A 23,420-nucleotide genomic window follows, 5' to 3' on the forward strand; every position below is an offset into this window, starting at 1 on the left:
GACGTAATGTGGGGGGCGAAATCTTTCTGGCTCTGAACTATACTCCTATATGGCTACTATCGGTGCTGACAACCACACCGATTTAGACGCCATCGCTAGATACTTCTATAGCTCAAGAGAGTTCCTTGGAGAAACCAATCCTTTCCTTGCTCTAGGTTTATGCTGCGTCGCTGGTTTCAACAATAGATAACGAGACATCTCCGCCAGGGATCGTGTCGCAGGCTGCAATGTGCATTCTGAGTCTCTGTGGTAGGAAATATCATGTGTCGCTTGTCAACGGGCATATTGTAACCAAAACACTTAAAGAAAACCATCGTTCAATATCTCCAAACGAACAGGAACCAGGCTCTCTCTGTTGGCAACCGAAGACGATAGACTCCACGAAAGTCAAAGACGAGGTTCTTACGGGAAACACCTCTGCTCGGTTCGACAAACACGATCTCTCGTCTCGTCCCGTGCAATCGGAATGGAACTAGGACATTCTGTATCTGCTCCACGGCGCCTTCAACGCCACATGGGAAACGCGCACGCATAGATGCTATATTCCTTTGAGGCTGGTAACTTCATTCTCGACGACATTCTGCTCCAGTTACACGCTGACCTGAGCGGATTCATACCTAACATCGATGGTGCTCTCACGTACCTCAATACGAACGCATCTTACACATCCTACCTCAGCCCGCTCTCGGGACCATCTTCACCGAGAAGACGTTTATCGACGTACGCTGGATTTGGCTACTACTACCTCTAGGTTTGACTGTTATGGGATTCATTTTTCTCCTTGTGACCTCAATCTACACCAGGCGAAATCGACTGCCGCTATGGAAATCATCGGCTTTTGCACCCCTGTATCATGGCCTCGAAACCCTGGATGACGAGAAATTGTGCGAAACCACTAGTGCCATGGAGAAAGCTGCAAGCTCGACGCATGTCATGCTGGATTCATCTGGTCCGGGATGCAAGCGATCGGTTTTAGGCTCTGACGACCAGCAGCGACATATAAAAGATTAGCGATTGGTTCTCGACTTTTCCATCGCCAAAATCCTTTTCAGCCTCACTAATATCTAGGAAGGATGTCTGCCATGGAATCGACTTGGCCGGACCAGGTTTCGTGGCGTCTTCCCCGGTACTAGGTATTGTACTCGCCCCTGCCAAGGAACCCCTATTCTAGCCTTGTCTGCCTTCTCTAGACTATATTGGGCGAAGAGGGGGTGGGCAGAGGGGGCTTCCACCCCCCATAGCCGCACTCCTTACATGAGTGCCAGCGTTTCTACCCCAGTACTCGCCCTATTTGTTGCATCAGCGGCCAGAATCAGGAGTGCTGAGATGGCGTCAACTGTGTCTAGTCAGACCTCAGTTCCAAGCATTATCTGAACAGGTTGGCGTTAGTCGGCCGTCTCTCACAATTCAGGCCCAGGTTCAGCCCAACAGTTACAGGCCTGGGGAGAGTGGTTTGGCAATTTTTTTTGATTCACATTCTCTTCTTCAAGATCAGCACAAGCCATTCACAATGCGACTTTTGAATGCACGAACACTTCAGTTCCTGGAAATCGATGATCCACGGACAGTTCCAAAGTATGCCATCCTTTCTCATACCTGGACCGACAAAGAGGTAGTCTTCTCTGACCTTAAGTCGTCGCCTCAACTTGCTCATCAGCGTCCCGAATTCGCCAAAGTCAAGTTCACAGCACAACAGGCACTCGACGATGGGCTGGACTATATCTGGGTGGACACCTGCAACATAGACAAATCTTCAAGCGCTGAACTTTCCGAGACCATCAACTCTATGTTCATGCTTTACAAAAAAGCCGAAGTTTGTTATGTCTATTTAGCAGACGTCACAGAGCAACCTCCAGCAGGATGGACTGACGATGGGCAGAATGACGATGCTTGGACAGAGACATTCACAAGTGCTAGATGGTTTAGCAGAGGGTGGACACTCCAAGAACTGATTGCGCCTCGAAATACAGTCTTCTACACCACGGATTGGAGACGCATTGGAACGAAGCGAGAATTGTGCCAGGCAATTGCACGAAGAACGGATATCCCCTCAACAATTTTACTTGGAGGTGACTTCGGAAGAACTCTAGTGGCCGAACGCATGAACTGGGCAGCCAAACGAACAACTACTCGAGTAGAAGATCAGGCCTATTGCTTGCTCGGACTCTTTGACATCAACATGCCACTGTTGTACGGCGAAGGCGAACGGGCATTCCTCCGCTTGCAACACGAAATCATCAAGAACAACAATGACAGAAGCATATTTCTCTGGACAGCAATAGAAAAATCCCACACCTCTTTCCGTAACCTCTTTGCACGTGCTCCATCAGAGTTTGCCTCATTCCATGACTACGATCTGGGAGCAAAATACGGCCGTTTTGAAGTGACTCAAAGTGGCCTCGAGATTGATTTGCCGTTGACTGAAGTACCTGGCAGCCGGGAACCTGAGTTCTTCGGAATTGTGGTCGACGCTGGCCGAGGGTTTCATTGCGTTCGTCTGCGGAAAATCGGCCCGAATGAGTACGCACGTGTTGATGCGGATGAGGTCTTCCGCATTCTAAATCCCGACTACAATCCGTTCGCAACGGAGAATCCGCATGCACAGTCACAGTGGATTATAGTCCCAAACAAATTTGACAACTTCAGCTACCGATCCTATATGGACTATCGCCTTGGAGGCTTCTATGTTGAGTACTGCCCGATTGAGTTGCAGATCCACAGTGTTGTACCCAGCTATGCTTGGGACCAGGAAACAAAAATTCTGGAATTGGATTGTTCCGAGAGCTTGAAGCCGTTTGAGGAAGGGGAGGATGGCTTGAAGATTGTATTCAGTGAAGTTTCACACCCCGATACAACATTTGAGGTCAAGCTCATAGACTATATGCGAAGGCCTAACGAATGGACGAGAATCGGGTCCTCGCCGTCGAATGAAAAATACGGATACATGCTCCGCATGAATAAGCGATTCGTTGGGGACAAGCTAATGAATGTGGTTCGAATTGACTATCAAATCAAAGAGGAAGGTAAGTGGGAAGCAAATGGTGTGTGTGTTTAATAGAGCTAAGTTGTTGACTTGGGGCTTCGCAGGCGGCATGAAGATCTCCAGCGAGAAGAACCCCCTACCGGGTCGGTACATTTCGTACAGAAACCCGTCAAAGGAAGAGCACGCAAGGTTGCTTGAAACCTTGGCCCGAGAACGGGAACAGGACCGGGCTATGGATTCAGGGGGAGTTGTAATAGACGAGGACCTATTGGGATCCGAGGATGAGCTTGTCGCCCACATGCCGGGCATTGTAACGGGAGATGGAGATCGTCAAGGAGGCCTTTGAGTAAGCCGACCTGGTTCACTTAAGGGTGTTTGGTGAAGGCGTTTGTGTTGGAATGTTTTTCAAGGTCCTTTGCTCATCTCGTATGTCACATTTTCCTATCTACGGCGTCCCTTCGAAATGTCAGGACATCACGGGACATGCCCAACCTCGTCGTGTATGGCCTCCAGGTCCAGGTATATAGTTAGTCAAGCTCACCCTCAGTCAGATAATCCACAAGTTCAATTTCCTCCTAGTATCTGACACTATGCTGGTTGGCCATCCACCTATGCCTGATGCTATGATAACGTGATAGGATACATCAGCAGAGGCTTCATAATACACACACACACGCACACGCACACGCACACGCACACACACACACACACACACACTCTCTCTCTCTCTCTGTGTATGTGGGTAGCCGGAAGCCTAAGAATTTCTCCCACTAGGGCCTTGGGACAAGTGGCCTTGCCCAGCTTCCCTTTTCTCCTTACGTGGTATGTAGTAGATGTACTTGTATACTTGCGAACCGCACTGCGTAGAGTAGTACCGCCCGAGAAGTTTCGGTTTTCTCGGACTGCAAGGCACCATGTTATATAAGATACATTACTGTAAATACACATATAGCCTGTCTCATACTGACCCCGACGGGCCTTTGCGTACAGCCTGTTTGATATACATATAGTGTGACCATAATCATAATCGTTGAGTCCAACAAACATTTGTTTAACTCTCGTTCATCGACCTGATCGTCACCCAGGTCTGGACTATCGAAGTCACGGTAGACACTATCGTCAACATGAAGATTGCCAGCGCGATCCGGAAAGTTCAGAACTTATGAAGATCGCGCCTGTCTAGCCAAAGTTGCGCCCGTCCTTCTGCGGGTGCCAGAAAGACATCCTCGTTGAGTTCCAGTAGTCCATCCGTCCAGAAGGGATAGTTCCTCAAGTCCAAGGACCTCGGTTTTGCACAATGAGTGTGCAAGCTTTCCCCGCTACCGTTTAAGAGTCGCTGCGTTTTGCTATCCCAAGAAGGGAATAGGAGATCGACGGTTCTGCTGGTCTCCTCGTAGAAGTCCCTAGGAAACGGGATTGGGTGGATCTCATTTGGGTGGCTTTGCCCTGATTGAAGCAAGGTTCTCCATCCATGAGGGTGTGAATACAAAAGCAGTGCTTCGCAACTTACTTGGATGCACAGGCAGATTTTGCTTTTAATAAAAGGAGACATTTGCGGTCAAATACCCAAAGCCTCCTACACTCTCGATCTAGGCGAATTTGGTTCTCCAAACTCGAGGTCCATTCGATCTTATTCGACAGATCCTGACCATGTTCGGGGCTGTGGAGTGAGGGTGTAGGCGGCGCTGGCTCAGCGTCAATTTTGTCTCGGATTTGACGAACAAGCCGTTTATTGTCCCACTCAACGTGGTCTCATCATCCCACTCGACGCAGCTCTGGCCTCCAGTTATACCACGATGTTTTGGATCTAGAAAATTAACCAATAGCCAAAGACGTTGCGTGGCATCAGTTATGGGGTTCAGGACCTCAGGACGAATCTGTATCAAGTCCCAATTGAATTCGCATTTGATGGTCTCAGATCTGGGTTCGTCTGATGGAGCCCCCGTGCTGTTGCAGGATTGTTATGACCTTGAGAAGCTCCTGCTGGGTCTTAAGAGGGAGAAACCAAGCCTGTTTGCCTCCTGGTCCATGCAATTTTTGAAGCCAAGTCGTCTGCTCTGCCAGGTAGACGGAGAACTCCTCATATTCCGCCGTTTGGATGTGGTTCTTACCCATGTCGACGCCAAAGCATGCTCGCACGATGTCAGCCTTGTCGCTTGGGCTAGGTGCATCGAGAAGATGAGAAGCATGAGACATCGGGGTAGTGAGGTAGAGAATTGGTCGCGATCATTAGCAAGACACTTGCGGTCGCAGCATGACTTGAGGCATGAATATATGTTGTCTAGCCGTAAGGCTGGCTAGGAGAGGGCAGAAAGGACGCCATTGCCCAGCCGTGGTGGGTCGCAGCCTCCATGTCACCCACACGCACCAAACAACATGGTTTTCTGCCTCGTTGCTCGTCTAATCTTCACAGCCTTCAACACGGTCGCCGCAGTCTTCCACTAATGAGCCCGTTCTAAGCCAGCCTCGCCAGCTGTGTACTGGGTTAGTGGCTGAGACATGAAGGCTCCTTTGGCGTTTGTTCCCGGCAAATCGGCAGGCTCTTCCACGGTACCGGGTATGCAGCTGATTGATACACCCAACACTTTCAGCCTAGAAGGCAGTGCTGGCAACCATGGCGCCTGAGAGTCAGCAGTGCAACACTGGGCTCGGCCATCTATCAGCAGCGGCCTCGTTGATCTCATTAACCTCTTCTCTTTCCTAAGCTTAGCCTTGATGCAAGTTACACGTTTCTCTTTTCAGCGTTGCCTGGATGAGCGGTTTTTGTGGCGTGTGCGCAGACTGAGAACTCATTTTGACTCGTTCTTATTAAATGCATATGCTCTCAATGCAATGACAGTGGCTCAGACCCTACTTCTCTTTGCGAGCGCCCCGGCGCCGGACGGGGTTTCCTTAGGCCAAAAGCGATGTCCTTTTGACACCACCTCTTGTCTGGACAACCGCTTAACTGGCGGGCCAACACCTCACGTAGAAATTCACAATGTAAAAGCAAATCAACCGGCTCAACACTCGCTCATGAAATCTCACGATGCCGAACAAGAAACACCACTTTCAGTTAGCCGAGCGGACAGCCCTGGGAATGCTCAAAACTACGACAATTTGTTCGCTATTCGTCAATGGTTCAGTGCATCTTGCTGAGGGAAGAAAGAGGATTCCGGGGAAAATAGAAAAACTCGCGATTACGGGACATTTTTGCGAAGAGGGTGATATCACTCTTCCCAAATCGTCCCCTTGCTAAAGCCGATCAGGTCCCCCCGTTTCAGGAGTTTGAGCAATCCCAGAGGCGCCTGTCGCACCGCCCAAAGATTTAAGTTCGTTCCCCAAAGATCTTGTACTCGTCGTCATCGAATAGATATACGTACGATGGGATAGCTTCGATCACCCGGACTTTTGGAGCGAATCAGATGAAAGCCTGCGAATGCAGCTGGATCAGGAGATGGACCTATGCTTCCAGCATCGGCGAGGCTCGCGGCAGCCTCACGACTACCTCTTACAACTCACATAAGCTGGTGCCAAAAAGGAAGAGCTGCATTTTCATCACAACATCCAGTCCAAAGACGAGGAAGCTGATCAAAAAACGTCTCGTATCCGAACAAGTGCAATGCATCTTGTAAAAGCTGAGGTGCGATCTTTGGGTACTGGTCAACTCTAGCAAACGCGCCGGGGGGCTGACATACAAGCCTGGCCCAGCGATGATTTGCGTATCTGTCTCCGTTGCCGTTTACCTGGACCCTCATTTTGCGGCTCAAAGATTGAGCTCATGCAGAGAAGGTGGCAAGTGTAATCGTGTGTCTTTGGAGGCACAATCCTCATAGGGACAGATTATTCGGGCTGACTGCGTCGCATCCATTTCCGCATAATAACCCTGATTTGGCCAAGAGTCCAATCAGGGTGGAAGCTCAGATGAGGACGAAGACGAGGACGAGGACGACACCGCTAGTGAAGACGATGGTCCATTTTATATCCCATGGAACTCAAATGGCAGCGACAGATACGAAGACTCTGTAGACCCCGAGCCATAAGAGAAGTGGTCTTCGACGCTTCAGATGAAGATGTGTGGATCTCTGGCAAATCGCCTCCCAGGAGCTCCGAGAACCAAGGTCGCTTTTTCCAGGCTTCGTCCCAGTCACGCAGGTTTCCCGTTCTGTTGGGTCATGCCTGTTATGCGACAGCAATGACTTTCGTTCCGACGTATGACAGTCCTGCTGCTGATTGGGCTGCATTCGAAATTCCCAATGAAACGGAAGCATCGATCAAGGCTTTTTATGTCGCAATGAAATCGGAGCGAACGTTATCACCGACTTCTACACCCATGTCGCCGGTGAGAATGTACCCGTTGTCATTGCTGTGCCAGATGGGGACATAGCTGGCACTCTCAGGTCTGGACCGGTCATTCACAGGGTCGGCACACAAGTATTTGATCTACATCTGGTGACGGCAGATCAACCTATTCCGCCAGGATGCTCAGAAGTATGGGTGGTCCATGCGGATCAACCTTGTGGTGTAGTTCTCGTTGTGAGGGAGGATTGCCCTGGATATACATGCTGCCGTTCGACATAATTAAGCGAGATATTGAAAACACCTACGCTTTACCAGTGCGGCTGCCAGGGATTGACGGAGACCAGCATGAGGCTGTTGCGACAGCTGGCCGGCCTCCGCCTACGCAGCTATTTGCCAACAGCATTGACGGCGAAAGGCCAGATCCCTTAACTCTACTGAATCCTGTAAGCGCCCCCGTGATCCCACCGGGCTGTTTGAAATACTCAACAGTAGTCTAGGGACGAAAACGAAACAGAAGGAGACTGTCAGACGACGGAGAGTCCCACGATCCTGAGCCGGGAAAGTTTCGTCAGCGAAGACAGGAACACGCTGAGGCAGCCGAAGCGGAGATCCGCCGTCTCAGGAGCATCATTTACCTTCTTGGAGGTGATTCTTATGCGGAGAATCTATGAGCGCGTTGGAGGAATGTTTGGTGGTTGTCGATGGGAAATGGTATCTAGGGTGGGCTCGAATCGCTTTCCCTTGAATGGTCTCGGTTGGGCGAGGCTCCCAGAGGTGCGTTATAAGTTCCGAAAGAGGGAAGTTGGAAGCTGAAGCTGTTCCCCTGGTTGTTGCGAGAAGGACTCCTGGCATTCCTCAACGAAATGTGGATGGTGAAGCATGTGCCAGTGAGAGCCAGCAAGCTACCGGCTTGCCTACCAGCGTTGTCGAAAACAACAGTGTTCCCGCACACAATCACACTTCGTCAGTGAAAACGTTGGGCCTCCACAGGTCATGCAAGGAAGGAATCTCCAGACCACACGAGGCCCTCTCGACTGCAATCCTCCACAACGCAGATGCGCCGAGCTCAAAGCTCGAAATGAAACAAAAACATCACCTGAATCTGAGGAGTTGTTTAAGATCGAAGTAGACAGGGGTGGAACTAAGTATTCTCCACGAGTGGAGCAGGACGACAGCGCGAAGACCAGAGAAAAAGAGCTCTTCGGGGCGACAACCTTGAAGAACACGAAGGGGTATGTGACAACTTCTTTTGGCGACGTTGGACGACGCCACCTCGAGGAAAAGAATGACCGAGTCCGAGAATGGTTTCCCGCATCGACCACATCTTCTGAGGAGGCATTCCCCTCTGAGGAGACTTGTGCCACCGACCTTGAGTGGATGCGAGTTTGAGCACTCACACTGAGTATGTGGAGGTGGAGGGCGAATAAGACGAACTACCAAGTCTACATCCCAGGCATCAGCAAATGGAACCGGAAGTAGAGGGGGGAAAGTGAGGCCAAGGCTGGGTGGTTCAATTGGGCGGAGCATGTTGGATTCGGTCATCAGCGCTAGCAGCAGGGCTCGGCAAAGTTGAGCGAGAACAAGGATGCCTTCATCGAGTTACAGCCTTGGGTACACCATGTTTGTTCGACCCACGGCGTACTTTTGCAGGATTGCCTAGTACTGTTGGGTTTAACAGGATTCGAGATAATGTACTGCAAATGTAGATAGACGAGAAGATTCGAGGAGCCTCTTCTGAAGGGGGGGTTTCATTCATGCAGTCAAGATCGAGTGGGTGCGCCCTGAAGCTGTCTGTCTGCATTCGACGGTCTATGGGGTGGAAAGCCTCCGTTGTCGAAGATTGGAAGGAGGGACAGAATGTATGCATTGAAAACGGCCATGTCGACGCTTCTCCCGCCAATCGAATGTACGACCCAGGCAGCCATGCACCCACAAATACCACAGAGGCCTCTAAGGCGCCATCTCTACCTCTAGGTATCTTTGACCCAAGTGCCATCCTCCATCAGCCCTTCACGCTTCGGTCCCTCTCTCGCCCAGGTCTCAACCACTCCATTCTTTGGGTCTTCATCCGGCCAACCCCTTGACCTTCTGACCTCGAGAACCGCGTCACGGACACGTTTTGCACACTCCATTCTCAATTCCACGGCCTCAGGGTGATTCGCCAAGTTCTCCGGCACAAGGCCCAGGATCATCTCGTCCCATCCAGGCAGTCCGGCTTCACGGGCATGCCGGTCCGCCAGATCTCTCCAGCGCTTGCGCAAGTCGCCAAAGACGGCCTCGACATCCAATTCCCGCCCGATCGTCAGAGAGATTCTCTTTCCGATCCGGGGCACGAAGCGTGGAAATGATCGGCTTTCGTGCATGACCTGATCGGTCCCTTCAATGAACATGGGCACCACGTCGGGACACTCTGGCGGCTCGAGAATGAGTCGCGCCACACCCCATTTAAAATAGCGCATTGTCTTGTCAGTGGCTTGATGGATCATCCCCTCGGGGAAGATATGTACCCAGCTGTAAGAGTTGCTTGCGTAGCGGGATGGGGCGAGGTACCATCTCACATCGGAGGGCTGAGACGGGTAGGAGGGCGGAGGAGAGACGTCGGAGAACGGATCCACGCAATCCCAGGGCCACTGAGGAGGTTTCCAATCCTTGTGAAAGCGCGGGTTGCTTAGCGGACAGAGCGATTGGCTTTTTGCCGAGATCTTGGACAGGAGGCGGACAGCTTCGGTCATGGTAGCCTGATAGGGTCCACCGAAAGGGGAGTGTGCGCCGCGGTGAATGGGGAGAACCTGTCCCAGTGTGAAGAAGTGAGAGGTAAAGGCATTTTTGAAGCAGATGTCATGACTACCCAAGCTCCAGCGGTGGTTCATGTAGCCATGGAAGGCGGCGAAGGAGATGGGGAGGACGCCCCATATCAAGGGCTCGTCGAGGACCGAGATGTGGTTCGAGACGGTCAACAGGCCGCGGCGACGCGTTCTGTAGTCGACGCGCGATTTCAAGAGGTCGAGAAAACGAGGTAGGCCATGGACTTCGGTTTTGTTGAGCGTGTAGAGGAACAGACGCGACAGGGTGGCGACGGCGAGGATGGTCTGGTATGAGGCACCGCGCCAGAAGAAGCTCGGCGCCTCGAGGTTTTGGTAGAGGTTGGGGTCATCGCGGCGGAAGGGCATTGGTGCTATAGAGCGGGAGGAGACCGGAGACGAAGAAGTCCATGGAGTCTTGCTGAAGGAGGAGGACGAGAGGGAAGTCAAGCCGCCCCGTAGATGTCTTTCTATTCGCATCAATCCATGACTGCTGGAGGCGTCGTGCCGGAGTTGTTGGCTGCCGCGCAGTTCGCAGTTCGGCGGGTTTTTTTCTGAAGCTGCGGAGTGAGACGCGGCAACATTTCCTCCGATTTCTCCTGCTATACCTCTCGCAACACCCAAAACTCAACCTTTGACTACATCAGTCCGGAGCAGCTCAACCAGCTCACTTTTTTTTCCCCCTGGGCTCCGGCCATCATGTTCAGACCGACTTCTTCCCTGGCAGGAGGCCTTCTATGGTGCGTCTTTCACAGGTCTGGAACTGTTAAGCTGTCCGCTAATGCTAATTGAATCTTTCTTGTTTGCAGGAAAATCCCCTGGCGCCTCTCTTCAATGCAGAAAGCACGCCAACGAAAGCGGTTAAAAATGGTCGACAAGGTCGTCGACACGGTCAGCACTGCACTGCAAAACAATGGCGGAATGACGGCGAAGGCAGTCGAGAGATGGTACCGGGAGATGCCCCGAGAGGAAGAGATGCTGCCAAAGGACAAATACACAATTTTTGATCGTAAGGAAAAGAAATACAGAAAGGGTATTCACAGTATGTCTCCTGACGAGCTTCACATCTCCTCGTACCCATTGCTGACGAATGTTTTCAGAGCTGCCGAAATGGACAAGAGTCAGTCAGAGACTCAACCCGCCTGGATTCTAGAGGGGGTCAATTCGACACTTGTCATAGTCAATATACGCCACGCCCGCTTCGCCCGGTCTCAGGAAACATTCCTTGCCTTTGTAGCTCCTTTTCACAGCCAGCAGAAATGAATGTTGGCATGGGGAGAGCCCAGATAACCTCCTACCATCAGTTCAAGCCCGAAATTCGCAAGCTCAGGCATTGAGCAGCTTCGCAATCTCCGAGTCAACGAGATACAATCTGTATCATTGCGATCCAAAGCCCGGCGACGTGAAAAGAACCAAACAAAGGTCCTATCTCGCACAGCAGCCCAAAGAGAGATTATTTACCAAGCCGACCTGTGACATTGGAGCCCGTTTGACCGGAACGGGGATGGAGGAGTCTTCGGAGTTATGGCAACAGAATTTTGAGAAAACACGAAGCGTTTCTGGGGCGGAGGGGGATACCTCGAGCATTGACATGACCTAGGGTTCCTAGCGGGCGCAGGAACCCTCCCAATACTCACAGCCCCGAGTCACGTCTCAATAGGGAAATGGGGGAGTACTGCTCTGTATAAACAGCATTAAACTACTACGAGTCTTGACTCTTACTCTTCCATGCGTCACTCTCCTCGATTGTTCCTCCCTATATTATATTCGTCGTGCACGAAAGGCCCTATCTGCCAAGGAGACTATTGAGCAGGAAGCCTCTGCAGATGTCCCCTGCTCTATTGTTTCTTCGAAGAGCGCCGAGGGTTGAACTCCCAATATGTTATTTCGTCCTTCATAACTCCCCGATCTCCCTGTCTGTTTGTTGACAATGGGAAGAACAGCTGACGAGATACGGAGTATATATAGTTTGCATTGAGTCCACTCATTGAGTGCTGATCTTCACCGATTCATCATAACTACCTACATAACCTAACTACGGGACAGACAATGCCTAGGTAGGTATGTATTACAGCTTGGACTCCCTCACGAACCCAAATCTTTGCCCTCCCTCCACGGTCAGCGCTTGCTTCTCTACCTTCCCCGTCGGTGTCTTCTTGATGACTGGCACAATCTGGATCACGCTGGGGACCTGGAACCGCGCCATGTTGGCCGTCGCCCAGCGCCATAGCTCCGCCTCGCTCACCTTCTCAGCAGCGCGCAGCTCAACCGTGACCTTGACGTCTTCCTCTGTTCCCGCGCCTCCTAGGGCCGAGGGGATGCCAAAGGCCGCTGCGGCGGCTACGGCAGGGTGCTTGAGGAACTCCGCCTCGACCTCGGCGGCGTTGACGTTCTCGCCGCGTCGGCGGATCACGTCCTTGATGCGGCCCAGGAAATAGACGTTGCCGTGCTCGTCCACCTTTGCCAGGTCGCCCGTGTGGAACCATAGGTTTGCGAACGATCTGAGGGTGCTTTCGTCGTTGCCGTAGTAGCCTTGGAAAAATGCGTTCGGCTTTTCGCTCCGCAGCAAGAGCTGGCCGGGAGTGTTTGCCGGAAGTGGCTCGTCAAAGTCGTTGGCAATCCGAAGGTAAAAGCCCGGTCGTAAGCGTCCACAGGAACCGACAGGCAGAGTTGCTCCCTTCTGCATGATGGGCAAGCTGGCCTCAGTGCTTCCGTACAGTGTCAGCAGCGGATGCCCGAATCTCTGCTCGTAGTCCTTGCCGAAGTCAGGAATGGGCACGCCCCACGCTAATCGCACATTGTGATTCCGATCCTGAGGGTTGGGTTCCTGCTTGTAGACCAACGCGAGAGTGGCCCCCATGAAGTCATAGACGGTGGCCTTGCTTACTCGGATCTCGTCCCAGAAGCGACTCGCGCTGAAGCGGACAGAGAACGCAGCCGTTGCGCCCAGGAGCAGGGCAGGAACTGTAGTCAAGGCGGTAGCGTCGACATGAAACAACGGGAATGGGCAGTAAAGCACATCGTCCTGACGAAGGCCAAAGCCTTCGATCAATGCCGTCGCCTGCAGGATGAAATATTGATGAGACAGGATGCAAGGCTTGGATGGGCCAGTTGTACCACTCGTGTAAAGGAATGCTGCGGGAGTCGACGGTAGTACCGGCACAGCATCCTCGACTCGACCAAGGTGATAGAGAGCAGACAGGCTGTTCTCGTCGCTATTGACCCCGTTCTTGACATAGATCTGGCTCTCCGAGAACACTTTGGTTCCCTCGATGTGTGAGACAAACTCGGCATCAACAATGGCCAGCTTTGGTCGAACAGAAGAGACGACATGCTGGAGGGTGATGGATTTTAGCTCCACGTTGACTGGAACCCAAGTGGCTCCCAGTCTGTTAGTGGCAAACCAGGTATGGACTGTCTCCAGGCTGTTTCTCATCATGACCAGGAGCCTGTCACCCGGACCGACACCTAGATGTCTCAGACCACCTGCGAGCTGGGCGACTGAATTGGTGAATTGTTGGAAGGAAGTATCTCGCCCTTCGAATCGAATGAATGTCCTTTGCGGAAACTCTTGAAGGGCGATCTGCAAGACTGCGTTAAGGTCTTTCGGCAGCGTGCTATCACCATCAAGAATTGAACGTGTTCCTTTTGGGCTCGTGTTCACGTCGCCCCCTGCCGCATCACGCAAGGCCATCTCCTCCGGGTCAGAAAGACGCCTCTCTCGGAAATTTCGAAAGGCTTGCTGTGCGTCTGGCTGGGCGAAGCAAAAGTTTGCGGCTTGCACTTCGTCACGGAGGACTTCCTCCATGTTCGGAAACACCGCTTTCTCTAGGCCTGTTTTCGAGCAACTGGATGCTTTGGCTGGTAGCTTCTCGAGTTCTAATGCGAGTTGAATCGCTCTCTCCTTTGGGTCTTCGACGAGCTCGGTCAAAAGTCCCAGTCGAAGCGCTTCTTGAGCATCAAGGGGTAGTCCACGAAGCAACAATTCCTTGGCTTTAAGTAGCCCGACCATCTGGCACAGCCGAAGTGAGATCCCTCCAGTGACTGCATGCCCGATGGTGACCTCTGGAAACTTGAATTTGGCATTGGGCCCTCCAATCACAAAATCAGCGGCCAGGGCAATCTCTGCACCTCCTCCAACAGCATAGCCCTGGACAGCGGTGACGATCAGTTTGTTTGTGCTCGACGTCAATCGAGTGATGTCTTGGAGCTTCTCGAACGCAGTCTGAAGTTCTTCGCAAGACCCTCTCCCGGAGACCAGAGACTCCTTCAGATCTTCACCCGCGCAGAAGGATCGCGACCCCGAGCCTTGAAGGATGATGATGCGCACGTCTGGGTCGTTGTTTGCATTCTTGAGGCAAGTCACAAGCTCCTCGAGCAAACCAGCGTTGATGGCGTTTAGTGACGCAGGTCGATTGAGAGTCAACTGAAGGATTGCTGGAGAGATACGTGTCGAAAGCACAGTTGGTTGCAACATTTCTCGTCAGAATCAATGATGAACGAGGCAGGAGGGCGATGTGTGTCAACTTGAATCCGAGCCCGTCCCATCCTGCCTTCAGGGTGGTATATGTACTTCGTCACGACGACAAGCTTGATAGCTGTGACTTACCACATTGCTTCACTCAGGCATGTTATCCCGGAAAGCACCACTACCCAACCAGACTTGGGGTAGCGGCGGCAGCGACTTTTTGATAGGGACACTTCTATCACCCTTGATGCCCTCGATGTGGCTATCGATGAAGCACAAAAGTATGAAGTCCTGAAACTATTCCCGATTTGGATCGAGATGCAAGTTTCGCCGACTCGGGAACGGGAAGAATTGCACCCAGGAGAATTAGTCGAGGGGCTTTGCACAGGCCTGCACCTATAGGGATGCAGACCGGGAATCTTTTCCTTTTCTTCCTTATAAGACATGGTAGGATTAAGGCCGTTTTTGGAGCCTAAGTGTTGCTTCCGAGACAAGCCTACCGGGTGATTCATATCGACATCAGACCAGAGGTTTTGAGATTAGCAAAGGGATTCCAATGGTCACACTAGCCACCTAAATCGCGCCACGGCTAGAGCCCTCGCAATAGTCTGTTACGGACTCTCTCCTCATGCAAGAATAGTCCCGGGTCGTCCCTACCGCACCCTTAGATGATTGAATGAGACGATTTTACTTCCTTGTTTCACGTGAATCTCAATGAGAGATTCAAAGGCCGGCCACGGTTGATGATATGGTTACTTTCCATCAGAGCCTGGGCTGGTGACGTTTGAGGAGGATCGGCATGTGTAGAGGCTTCGGTCTTGGATTGTTGGCGCGAGGGTTAACCAAGTCCTGAAGATCCTAGAGAGTTCAGCAAACCATGTAATGCCGCATGATGGTTGCCTTGATATGACAAAGCACTCTTGGGTTGAAATATATCTTCCTGGACGTGTTTAGACCAATAAGACGTCTACGTCCCAGTCCTTTATCACTCGTCTCCAATCCACCGCGACAAGGCCCTTGTCGATGCCTATTTCTCGCGAAATGATGTCTCTTCTGCGCCAGGTCTCTTCAATAACCTTTCTCACCAGGACTCGACTGCCAAGGCCAAAGCTCATGGCAGTATCTAGCCACTCTCTCGCCATGGACATGGTTTCGTCCGAGTATGCTTCGACAGCAGCGATGAAGGCAGGCCAAAGAGAGAAGTTGCCGTAATTTCCAGAAATAAAGAAATTGACATAGCTGAAAGTCTCGACAATATAAGTGTGCAACTCCATTGGAGACAGGTCGAAGAAGCTCCTGTAGAAGTAAATATAAGTGGCAGCGACAAAGGCTCCAAGTTGATAGTAGGCAGCTTTGTCCAAGACACCACCAACTCTTGATGACTTGTCCGCCAGGCTTGCCCGACAAGCATCTAAACGACCAAGGAGAGTTCGATAATTGTTAACATTTAGTCCGGACCATTTGTTGACCCGGTTCATGTCATTAATGCAGGATATACAGTCCAAGATCTCCTGTGTTGCACCAATCGTGAAGCCGAAATCAAGAGTTGATGTGATCATGGAGACTGACTCTTGGTCTTGCAATGTGGCTGATGATTCGGTGTCTGCTTCTATTATTCCGTTATTGTGAGGCAAAGATGTTGTGTAACCAGATTCGCTCTGGGCAAGTTCCCCTTTGTCAGCCACGAGGTCGTCGTCGAGACGGCTCGTATCTCCGACCAGACTGATAATGAAGAGGCTCTGTAGCGATACACAGGCGAGTTCAGAATCTATCCACGGGATTTGAGCTCGGAAATTTCGGAAAAGACCCCATGCCCCTTGGAGGTGATGTCTCCAGCTCCTAGATTGGCCGCTATAGACCTACCAGGCCAGTTAGATCAACAAGATATTCCTTGAAATGACTCTTTCGTTACCTCAGCCATCATTAGGGTCAATACCACCGTCAAGGTGTTGGCGCAAAGCTCCGAGTTCATTAAGATCTCTCGAAGTTGCATTATGGAGGAGCCATAGTACTTCGATGCCACTTCCATACTCTTGTTTCTGGAAACAGTTAGGTGAGCCATATTAAAGGCGGCCTGGGCTAAAAGGGCATTGAAAAGGGGCTTTTGAGTCTTCAACGTATGGTCGATGGCCCCGGCGGGGTACAAGGACTTCCATGGGTTCCTGGGATGCTCAAATGGCATCATGATTACGGCGACGTGTTTGACATAGTGATCAAAGAGCAACCTTTCTTCTCGAGTGGGAGACATCCAGCTCAGAGGGTCATAGTCGAGCCTCCTGAGAGGGCTGAGGGGTAACAAGGCATTTCCAGAAACTGGGCCATCAACTCGAAAGGCTGTAAATGGGTTATACGCCGGAGTTTGAGAGAAGACGTGGAAGACACCTTCAGATTTCACAGCTTGGTCCAGATCACATTGCGATATCAGACAGTCCACCAGTTTTAAATCGAGAACGGGAATGCCTTTCCAGGTCTCCTCTATTGCAGGTCAGCACACACTCGATTCGCGCGAGACATCAGCAAACCACAGCTCCTGTAGCGTCTCCAAAACGACACGTCGTGACTTCCATCGTCCTTGACCCAGACAAGAGTTGCTGTGTAGTCACACAAAAGACTCTTATGGACACAGGTGGAGCATCGGGGCTGTTTCTCGTCACACTATTGTGGACGTTGTCAGCCTCGGAGTCAGTTCTGGTGGCCACGGTGGGTCTAGATTACCTTTACTTTCCGTTGACGGCAATTCCTACATCCCTAGATATTGTCAACTAGAACTCTTATGCGCAGGCTGTTCTCACGGCGGTACTCTGCACTGACCGTGAATGTGCGGTCGCGCTGTCGATACAGACACTGTCTGTTCTGCATCTTAAAGCTCCGCGTCTCTCTCCTCCATCAACCGCTTGCAGTGAGACGAAGTTGCTCCGAGACAGAAGGGGGGCCAGGACAACGTAGTTGTTGAGATCCAAGTAGACGAAAGTCGGGCCGGCTTGCGCCAGTTATCGCTCATTGAACAGTGTGAGGCGCAGGGGTGATGTTTTACGTTAGGGGCTTGGCATGCCCTAACCCAAGCACATAGCCCAATGTTTTTGGCATACTTGTAACAAGTACTCCGTAATTACTTTGTTACTGGTAGGTAATACTGGTCATTGGTCCCGGAAGGGTGCCCGCCTCGCCGCCTCGCCGATTGCCTGAGCTTGGCGCGCACGTGCTATACCATCCCAGACGAAATGAGTGGCAAAGACTCTTCGCCCGTCATGACTCCATAGCACTGTGTACTACTTGTTATGTACTTGCAATGCAACGAGATATGTACTAGGTATTCTATCTTGCCTTGTCTTCATGGATTCCGCTTGTCCAGAATACCGTCAACATTGAATATATGCCCAAGAAACACCAGAAACGAGTGCTATTCATCAAGCCGCAATCCAGCAGTCCTCCGACCCTGTCCCTCTCAAAGTCCCAGACATCCAGACCTCAAAATGGAGCCACGGAGCGCACCGTCAACGACCTCATCCGAGAGTCTCGCCGCCAGCAATTGAGAAATGACACGAGAACTCCTCCGCCATCCACCAACGCACCCTCTATTCACCCCTCTCTAAGGACAGTCCTCGATCTCCCCATACCACCCACACCTGCCCCGCGATATGGATTTGGCTCTCGCGCAGCGGTCGGCGGTTCAGGTCCAAGTCGACTCCGGCGCATCCCTGGGCCCCCTCCACCACAAAGTTGGCTCACGGACAGCATCCGCGCCCCCGCCTCTGTCCGCTCGACGTCTCTTGCCGGTGACACGGACACAGGAAATGGTCGCATTCAAGTTCGGTCGAGTAACCTGCCTGAGGGAGCATTTCCCTCTACCACCTCCCTCTATCATCTCGTGTTGAAGAAGATGGCATGCAATTGGGAATGGCACGCAGAGAATGACCTCGACTATTTCGAGTGTCTGCCTACCTCACTCAAGGAGACGCTATTGAGTTACATTGCGGTATATGGCGAAGAAATTACGACTAACCCCTTGAGGGTCCTATTTCTACATGAAACAGACAGCGAAGAGAGGGCAGATGTGAGGAGGCTGGATTTAAGCAACGCCTTGGGAGCTTGGACGACTTTTAAACAGCTAGAGAGGGATCTACTAGTCAAAAATACTGGCCCTGTGTCGGTTGAGGCGATGATGGACACTCAAGTTGCAACATCGGATACCACGCCCGACAGTTGGGACGCTGACGCGGCCGGTAATGCCGTTACAGGCACTCCGGCAGGAGGTTCACTTCCCAAACCCATCCACAATTTCAAGAACTTGAGGCATCTGTCCCTCGCCCTCTCCCCATCAAACGCCAAGGCCGCGTCGTGGTCTTCTTTGCTGTCCCTCGCGACTGAACTAAGCACGTTGACCTCTCTGTCGCTCGCATACTGGCCTCAACCTACATTCACACCAAACGCCGCATCAACACGAGCTGTAGTCAAAATCCCCGGTTCTAGATCGGTTGTGTACGGCGGATCGGATATGTATACATCGTTTGACAATAACTGGCGAGAAGCGGCAGGGATACTCCGGACACTGAGCCGGTCACTGTACTGCTTGAAATGGTTGGATCTCACGGGTTGTGGGGATTGGTTTGCCGCGTTGGAATGGAGCCCCTCTCCTGCCACCACTACCGGTTCCTTGTATTCTCCCTTTTACACCACTCGAACAATGCAACCATTTTCTCATCATAGGGAAAAAATTGGTCCCGAATGGAACAGCGGCTGGCGCGGGCTGGAGAAGCTGGTTCTAGAAGTTGGATGGAGACCCGTTCGTCCTTCTGCAATTGGACACGGGTCCCCTGCACAGGACGACGATGTAGAGGCCGAGCGCAGGCTGTATCGGTACAAGAAAGAGCGAGAACACTTCGATCAGATCCGAAGCACTGCAGAGTCTGTGGCGCGATATTTGCGGACTGTCCGTAAGGAGGCTGGCGGAAAATGGATTGACGTCCAACTCAGCGAGGATATGGCAACATACCTGGCGCGCGATAAGGGCCTTCTAGAGGAGTGACCAGCCGTCATTGAGGCTCAAACATATTATTACTTGGTGAAGAAATTCGTGATTCGTTGCATTCCTGGCTCGACTTTCTTTGCCGGACTCGTTTTCAATGTCATGTCCTTGTTACTGGTTGCACTTTTCGGCTTTTTGCTGAGAGTCGTCTTGGGCGGAGGAGACTTCAAAGTCTGCGTAGGGGAAGAGGAGAGCTTTGCTTGTTTTTTGGTCGGACTTTCCTGGGGTTCATCATCATGCTGCCTCTTTTGTCCTTGCTTTTCTTCAATCGGCGCAGGAGTTTCGGGCAGTGGTGAGTCTTTGTTTTCGCCCTCAGCATCTTCAACGGCAGCTCGGCTCGTTTCTGGTTTTTCCTCGACTTTATCTTTGGGCTTCTTCGCACTGGCGTTGCTGAAGAAATTCGCAATATTCTTCTTATTCTCCTTGCTGTCGATCGGAACAATGAAGCTGGGTGAATTGTTTCCCACCTTTCCCACGGCTGAGTCCACCTGATAGCATTCCAGTTCGCCTTCATACGGCTTCAGAGTCGCCTGGAGTTCCTTGCTCCATTTGTTTCTTGTCGGATCCAGCCACATCTTGACTGCTTCTGTCCCCGGATCCAGAATGACTGGCATTCGATCATGCAAAAACTGTAACTGCTTGTTTGCATCCGTAGTGATGATAGTGTAGGTGTACAACTTCTCCTCTGTGTCCTCGTACTTGACGCAGTCCCACAGTCCAGCAAACCACATCAAATTGCCGTCTTTTCTCTTGACGAAATAAGGTATCCTCTCTTTTCCGCCTGGTCCCTTCTTCAGCCACTCGTAAAAGCCCTGCGCCACGACCAAGCAGCGCTTCTTCTGCTTCATCGTGTTCCACATGCCCCGGTTCTCCAGCAGAGAGTCGTCGCGGCAGTTGATGGTGCGCAGCATAGAGCCGTAATCGGGTGCGCGTTTGGTCCAGAAGGGAATCAGGCCCCATTTCATGACCTTGAGCTGGTAATTATAGTGCTTCGGCTCACTGGATGTGGGTGCAGTTGACTCCTGCGGTTCTTGTTCTTGTTCCTGTCCCTGTGCTTGACCGTCATTTTCCGGAGTATCACTAGTTTCCACCTCTCCAGTGTCCCTAACGCCTTGGTCGGGAATATCTGCTCGGTAGACAAGGCCAAAGGATCCGGGGGGGAAATTGTAGGTTTCGCGGGCTTCGTCGTCATCGGGGGCATCGTCAACAGGCATGCCCTGTTGTTGGAGCTGGTAGCGGACAAATGCGGCACGAAGGCCTAATGCGTACCGCCCGCACATTTTGGCACTGCAAAAGTATTAAGGAGGGAATGAAAGGTGCAGATGTGCAGATGTGCAGATGCGGTTCACAAATACGAAGGAAATACGAATGGTGGCGGCTGTTGGGGTGCGATGCCTGTGACGTCGCCGCCGTGATCGCGAAAATCTGGGGTAGAACTGCGAAAATTCGCGTCAAAACAGTAAATCATCAATTCATCCTGCCGCATTCTCTGTTTGCCTTTTTCCTTCTTGCTCTCTACATCCACATTGCTGCCATCGCCAATATGAAGTCCAGTATGCTTACCGGTCAAATACTTCGCAGCTTCAGACCTGCACGAACCGGTCCCTCTCGAGCTTCCGTCAATAGCTTCTCCAGCTTGTCGCAAGTCCGGCCTCTCGTTCGGAGCACACCCTCTCTCAACACACGAATTCAGTCGAGAAATGCCAGGAAATACGCTAGACCTCCGAACCGATTCGAGCAGGCGGTCATCGATGCTCGAGTCAAACACCCCATCCTCTTTCCCTTCCTGCTCTTTGGTTCGACGGCATCAGTGATCTTGCTGATTATCATGGCATATGATCAATGGCGAAGAGAGAAGAAAGGCACCTCAGTGTATCCTCCGGCTGTGGAAGATCAACTACGACTAGCCTTGCACTACACCCACATCTCCCCAGACCCAGATACTGCGTCACAGTACTTCATGCAAGCAATCAAAAAGGCTGAGGAGGTAGGGATGGACCCTTACAGCAAAGAGACGGTGGGTATTCGAGTCCGCTTCTCCCAAATGCTGGAGGAGTTCGGGCACGTGAAGGCTGCCATCGAAATTCTGGATGGCATCTCCTCCGACCTGCAACAAAAACTGGCTGAACTTGACCAAGCACAGTCGATCAAGACAGATACTCCATCGGGGCTGGACCCTGAGATTGCAAATTTTCGTGCGAATCTCATCAAGGGAATCGTCAAGTTGAAGATCAAGATATCGTCTATGTACGAAAGTGACTATATCCAGGATCCTGGCATGGCCAAACAGGTATTGTCGGATGCTGTTGGCCTCGTTGTGAAGGAGACCAAGAACCCTCAGATCAATACGTTCACGGAGGACAACGGTGCGGGATTGACTACTGGTGAGATTGCTGCAATGCTATCTCAAATGGGCGATCTATATGCTACGTCGGGGGAAGAGGAAAACGCCGTTCAGCTGTATATGCTCACTCTGCAACCGCTGAGAGCGTCGTGTAATGGCACTAGATACTGCAAAGAAGTTCAGGTTCTCAGCAACATTGCATCCACCATGGACATGGCATTGAAGAAACCAACAGCGAAGATCAATGGGAAGCCAGCATCCAAAGACACGCTAGCGGCCGGAAGACGAGCAGCGCTGAGATGGGCAGACCAAGCGATCGCAACGGCTGACATTATCAAGCCTGAAGACCGCGATGAAATTTGCACCGCGGCCTTGATCTCCGCCCAGATGACCCGTGCCGATTTGTTGCTGGACAATGGCGACAAGGCGAAGTCACGCGAAGCATTTCTGAGTCTGCTGCCTACATTGAGGGAGAAGAATCTACTTCCTCTTATCGAGACTGCAGAGCAAGGGCTGAAGAGGGCTTCGACTTGATTCGATAGAGGAATTGACGTTCAGCCAAAGGAATTTAAGCCCCGTCTACACAACTGAAAGTTTCAATTTCGTCGCGCTTTGCTTCTAACCCTGCTTGCAATAATAGCTGCAGGCATCTCCTCTACAGAGCTATTTCAAGGAGCCGATCCCGCCCTGTGCGACGAGCGTATGGAGTTCCTAGGCATGTGGCAGCAGTGCCTGCCATCTTGGAAGTAAAGAGTTGCTGCTCATCGGCCGGATCAACGTCATGAACGATATTTACTACCCCAGCATGATAGCGAGAACCCAGCCATACAAATCAACGCCATGTCATCGAAGACATCGTTCCATGCAGTTCGATGTTGGCTCAAGGCAACCACTTCTACTTCTCTAAGTATGTAAGCGAGACGAATGGCTTTGAGTAGTCTCCTAGAAGCATGCACCTACTGCTTTGCACAGAACAAACTCCGGATCGAGGATTACGTGAAGGGAGAATCACTCTAACTGGGCTGGCGCAAGTACTTCACCCCATGCAGTTGTGAACGGCGTCATTCCACAATGCGACTTCTTCCGACACGAGCGGCCTTGTTAAGGGCCTGCTGTGTCGAAACAATTCTGCTACCTAGGGTATCTGTCGAAGAAAAATGTATGATGTGCACTTATACAGACGCGGTATCGATATGGGAATCAGGCTGGTCGCATCGACGAGGCTGACCAATAAGAGACCTGATATTGTTAGGAGCGACCAAGAGAGACCTAGATCTGCGACATTGCTTATTGTTTCAACAGCCGCCACTAGACTTCTTTACTTAGCACCGTGGTCTCTGGCTCTTATGTCGCTGCCGCAGCACAGGATTTAGTGCTTGACCTTCAGTGGATAAACAATGGTGCTGTTGATTGACTGCATTGGGCTGCAGACTTGCTTGAGATTGCGCGAAACATCCTCATCGGAGATGGAACAAGTTGAAAACGAAGACACTCGCGCCATAATCAGAAACTCAACA

At 51.5% G+C, this 23,420-nt stretch overlaps 9 protein-coding genes across 9 annotated transcripts; 5 read left to right on the forward strand and 4 right to left on the reverse strand.

Moving 5' to 3' along the window:
* Positions 1 to 1,510: 1,510 nt before the first annotated feature.
* Z519_00710 (uncharacterized protein) lies at positions 1,511 to 3,329 on the forward strand (the record flags this gene model as incomplete). The annotated part of the gene is made up of 2 exons (XM_016758467.1): positions 1,511 to 3,023; positions 3,088 to 3,329. The coding sequence occupies 2 exons, from the start codon at positions 1,511 to 1,513 to the stop codon at positions 3,327 to 3,329; spliced, it is 1,755 nt and encodes a 584-aa protein (XP_016625716.1).
* A 3,621-nt stretch (positions 3,330 to 6,950) lies between these two features.
* On the forward strand, positions 6,951 to 7,935 carry Z519_00711 (uncharacterized protein; the record flags this gene model as incomplete). The annotated part of the gene is made up of 3 exons (XM_016758468.1): positions 6,951 to 7,304; positions 7,609 to 7,707; positions 7,762 to 7,935. The coding sequence occupies 3 exons, from the start codon at positions 6,951 to 6,953 to the stop codon at positions 7,933 to 7,935; spliced, it is 627 nt and encodes a 208-aa protein (XP_016625717.1).
* Positions 7,936 to 9,234: 1,299 nt separating this feature from the next.
* Z519_00712 (uncharacterized protein) lies at positions 9,235 to 10,434 on the reverse strand (the record flags this gene model as incomplete). Its single annotated transcript, XM_016758469.1, has 1 exon — positions 9,235 to 10,434. One exon carries the CDS (start codon positions 10,432 to 10,434, stop codon positions 9,235 to 9,237), a length of 1,200 nt encoding a protein of 399 aa, XP_016625718.1.
* A 330-nt stretch (positions 10,435 to 10,764) lies between these two features.
* On the forward strand, positions 10,765 to 11,218 carry Z519_00713 (uncharacterized protein; the record flags this gene model as incomplete). Its single annotated transcript, XM_016758470.1, has 3 exons — positions 10,765 to 10,805; positions 10,875 to 11,107; positions 11,166 to 11,218. 3 exons carry the CDS (start codon positions 10,765 to 10,767, stop codon positions 11,216 to 11,218), a joined length of 327 nt encoding a protein of 108 aa, XP_016625719.1.
* Positions 11,219 to 12,133: 915 nt separating this feature from the next.
* Z519_00714 (uncharacterized protein) lies at positions 12,134 to 14,542 on the reverse strand (the record flags this gene model as incomplete). The annotated part of the gene is made up of 1 exon (XM_016758471.1): positions 12,134 to 14,542. The coding sequence occupies one exon, from the start codon at positions 14,540 to 14,542 to the stop codon at positions 12,134 to 12,136; it is 2,409 nt and encodes an 802-aa protein (XP_016625720.1).
* Positions 14,543 to 15,483: 941 nt separating this feature from the next.
* Z519_00715 (uncharacterized protein) lies at positions 15,484 to 17,392 on the reverse strand (the record flags this gene model as incomplete). Its single annotated transcript, XM_016758472.1, has 5 exons — positions 15,484 to 16,392; positions 16,446 to 17,008; positions 17,056 to 17,188; positions 17,249 to 17,281; positions 17,345 to 17,392. The coding sequence occupies 5 exons, from the start codon at positions 17,390 to 17,392 to the stop codon at positions 15,484 to 15,486; spliced, it is 1,686 nt and encodes a 561-aa protein (XP_016625721.1).
* Positions 17,393 to 17,906: 514 nt separating this feature from the next.
* Z519_00716 (uncharacterized protein) lies at positions 17,907 to 19,559 on the forward strand (the record flags this gene model as incomplete). Its single annotated transcript, XM_016758473.1, has 1 exon — positions 17,907 to 19,559. The coding sequence occupies one exon, from the start codon at positions 17,907 to 17,909 to the stop codon at positions 19,557 to 19,559; it is 1,653 nt and encodes a 550-aa protein (XP_016625722.1).
* A 29-nt stretch (positions 19,560 to 19,588) lies between these two features.
* Z519_00717 (uncharacterized protein) lies at positions 19,589 to 20,839 on the reverse strand (the record flags this gene model as incomplete). Its single annotated transcript, XM_016758474.1, has 1 exon — positions 19,589 to 20,839. One exon carries the CDS (start codon positions 20,837 to 20,839, stop codon positions 19,589 to 19,591), a length of 1,251 nt encoding a protein of 416 aa, XP_016625723.1.
* Positions 20,840 to 21,102: 263 nt separating this feature from the next.
* On the forward strand, positions 21,103 to 22,437 carry Z519_00718 (uncharacterized protein; the record flags this gene model as incomplete). The annotated part of the gene is made up of 1 exon (XM_016758475.1): positions 21,103 to 22,437. One exon carries the CDS (start codon positions 21,103 to 21,105, stop codon positions 22,435 to 22,437), a length of 1,335 nt encoding a protein of 444 aa, XP_016625724.1.
* Between the last annotated feature and the right edge of the window lie 983 nt (positions 22,438 to 23,420).

Source organism: Cladophialophora bantiana (genome assembly GCF_000835475.1).
Source record: "Cladophialophora bantiana CBS 173.52 unplaced genomic scaffold supercont1.1, whole genome shotgun sequence".
Classification (NCBI taxonomy): domain Eukaryota; kingdom Fungi; phylum Ascomycota; class Eurotiomycetes; order Chaetothyriales; family Herpotrichiellaceae; genus Cladophialophora; species Cladophialophora bantiana.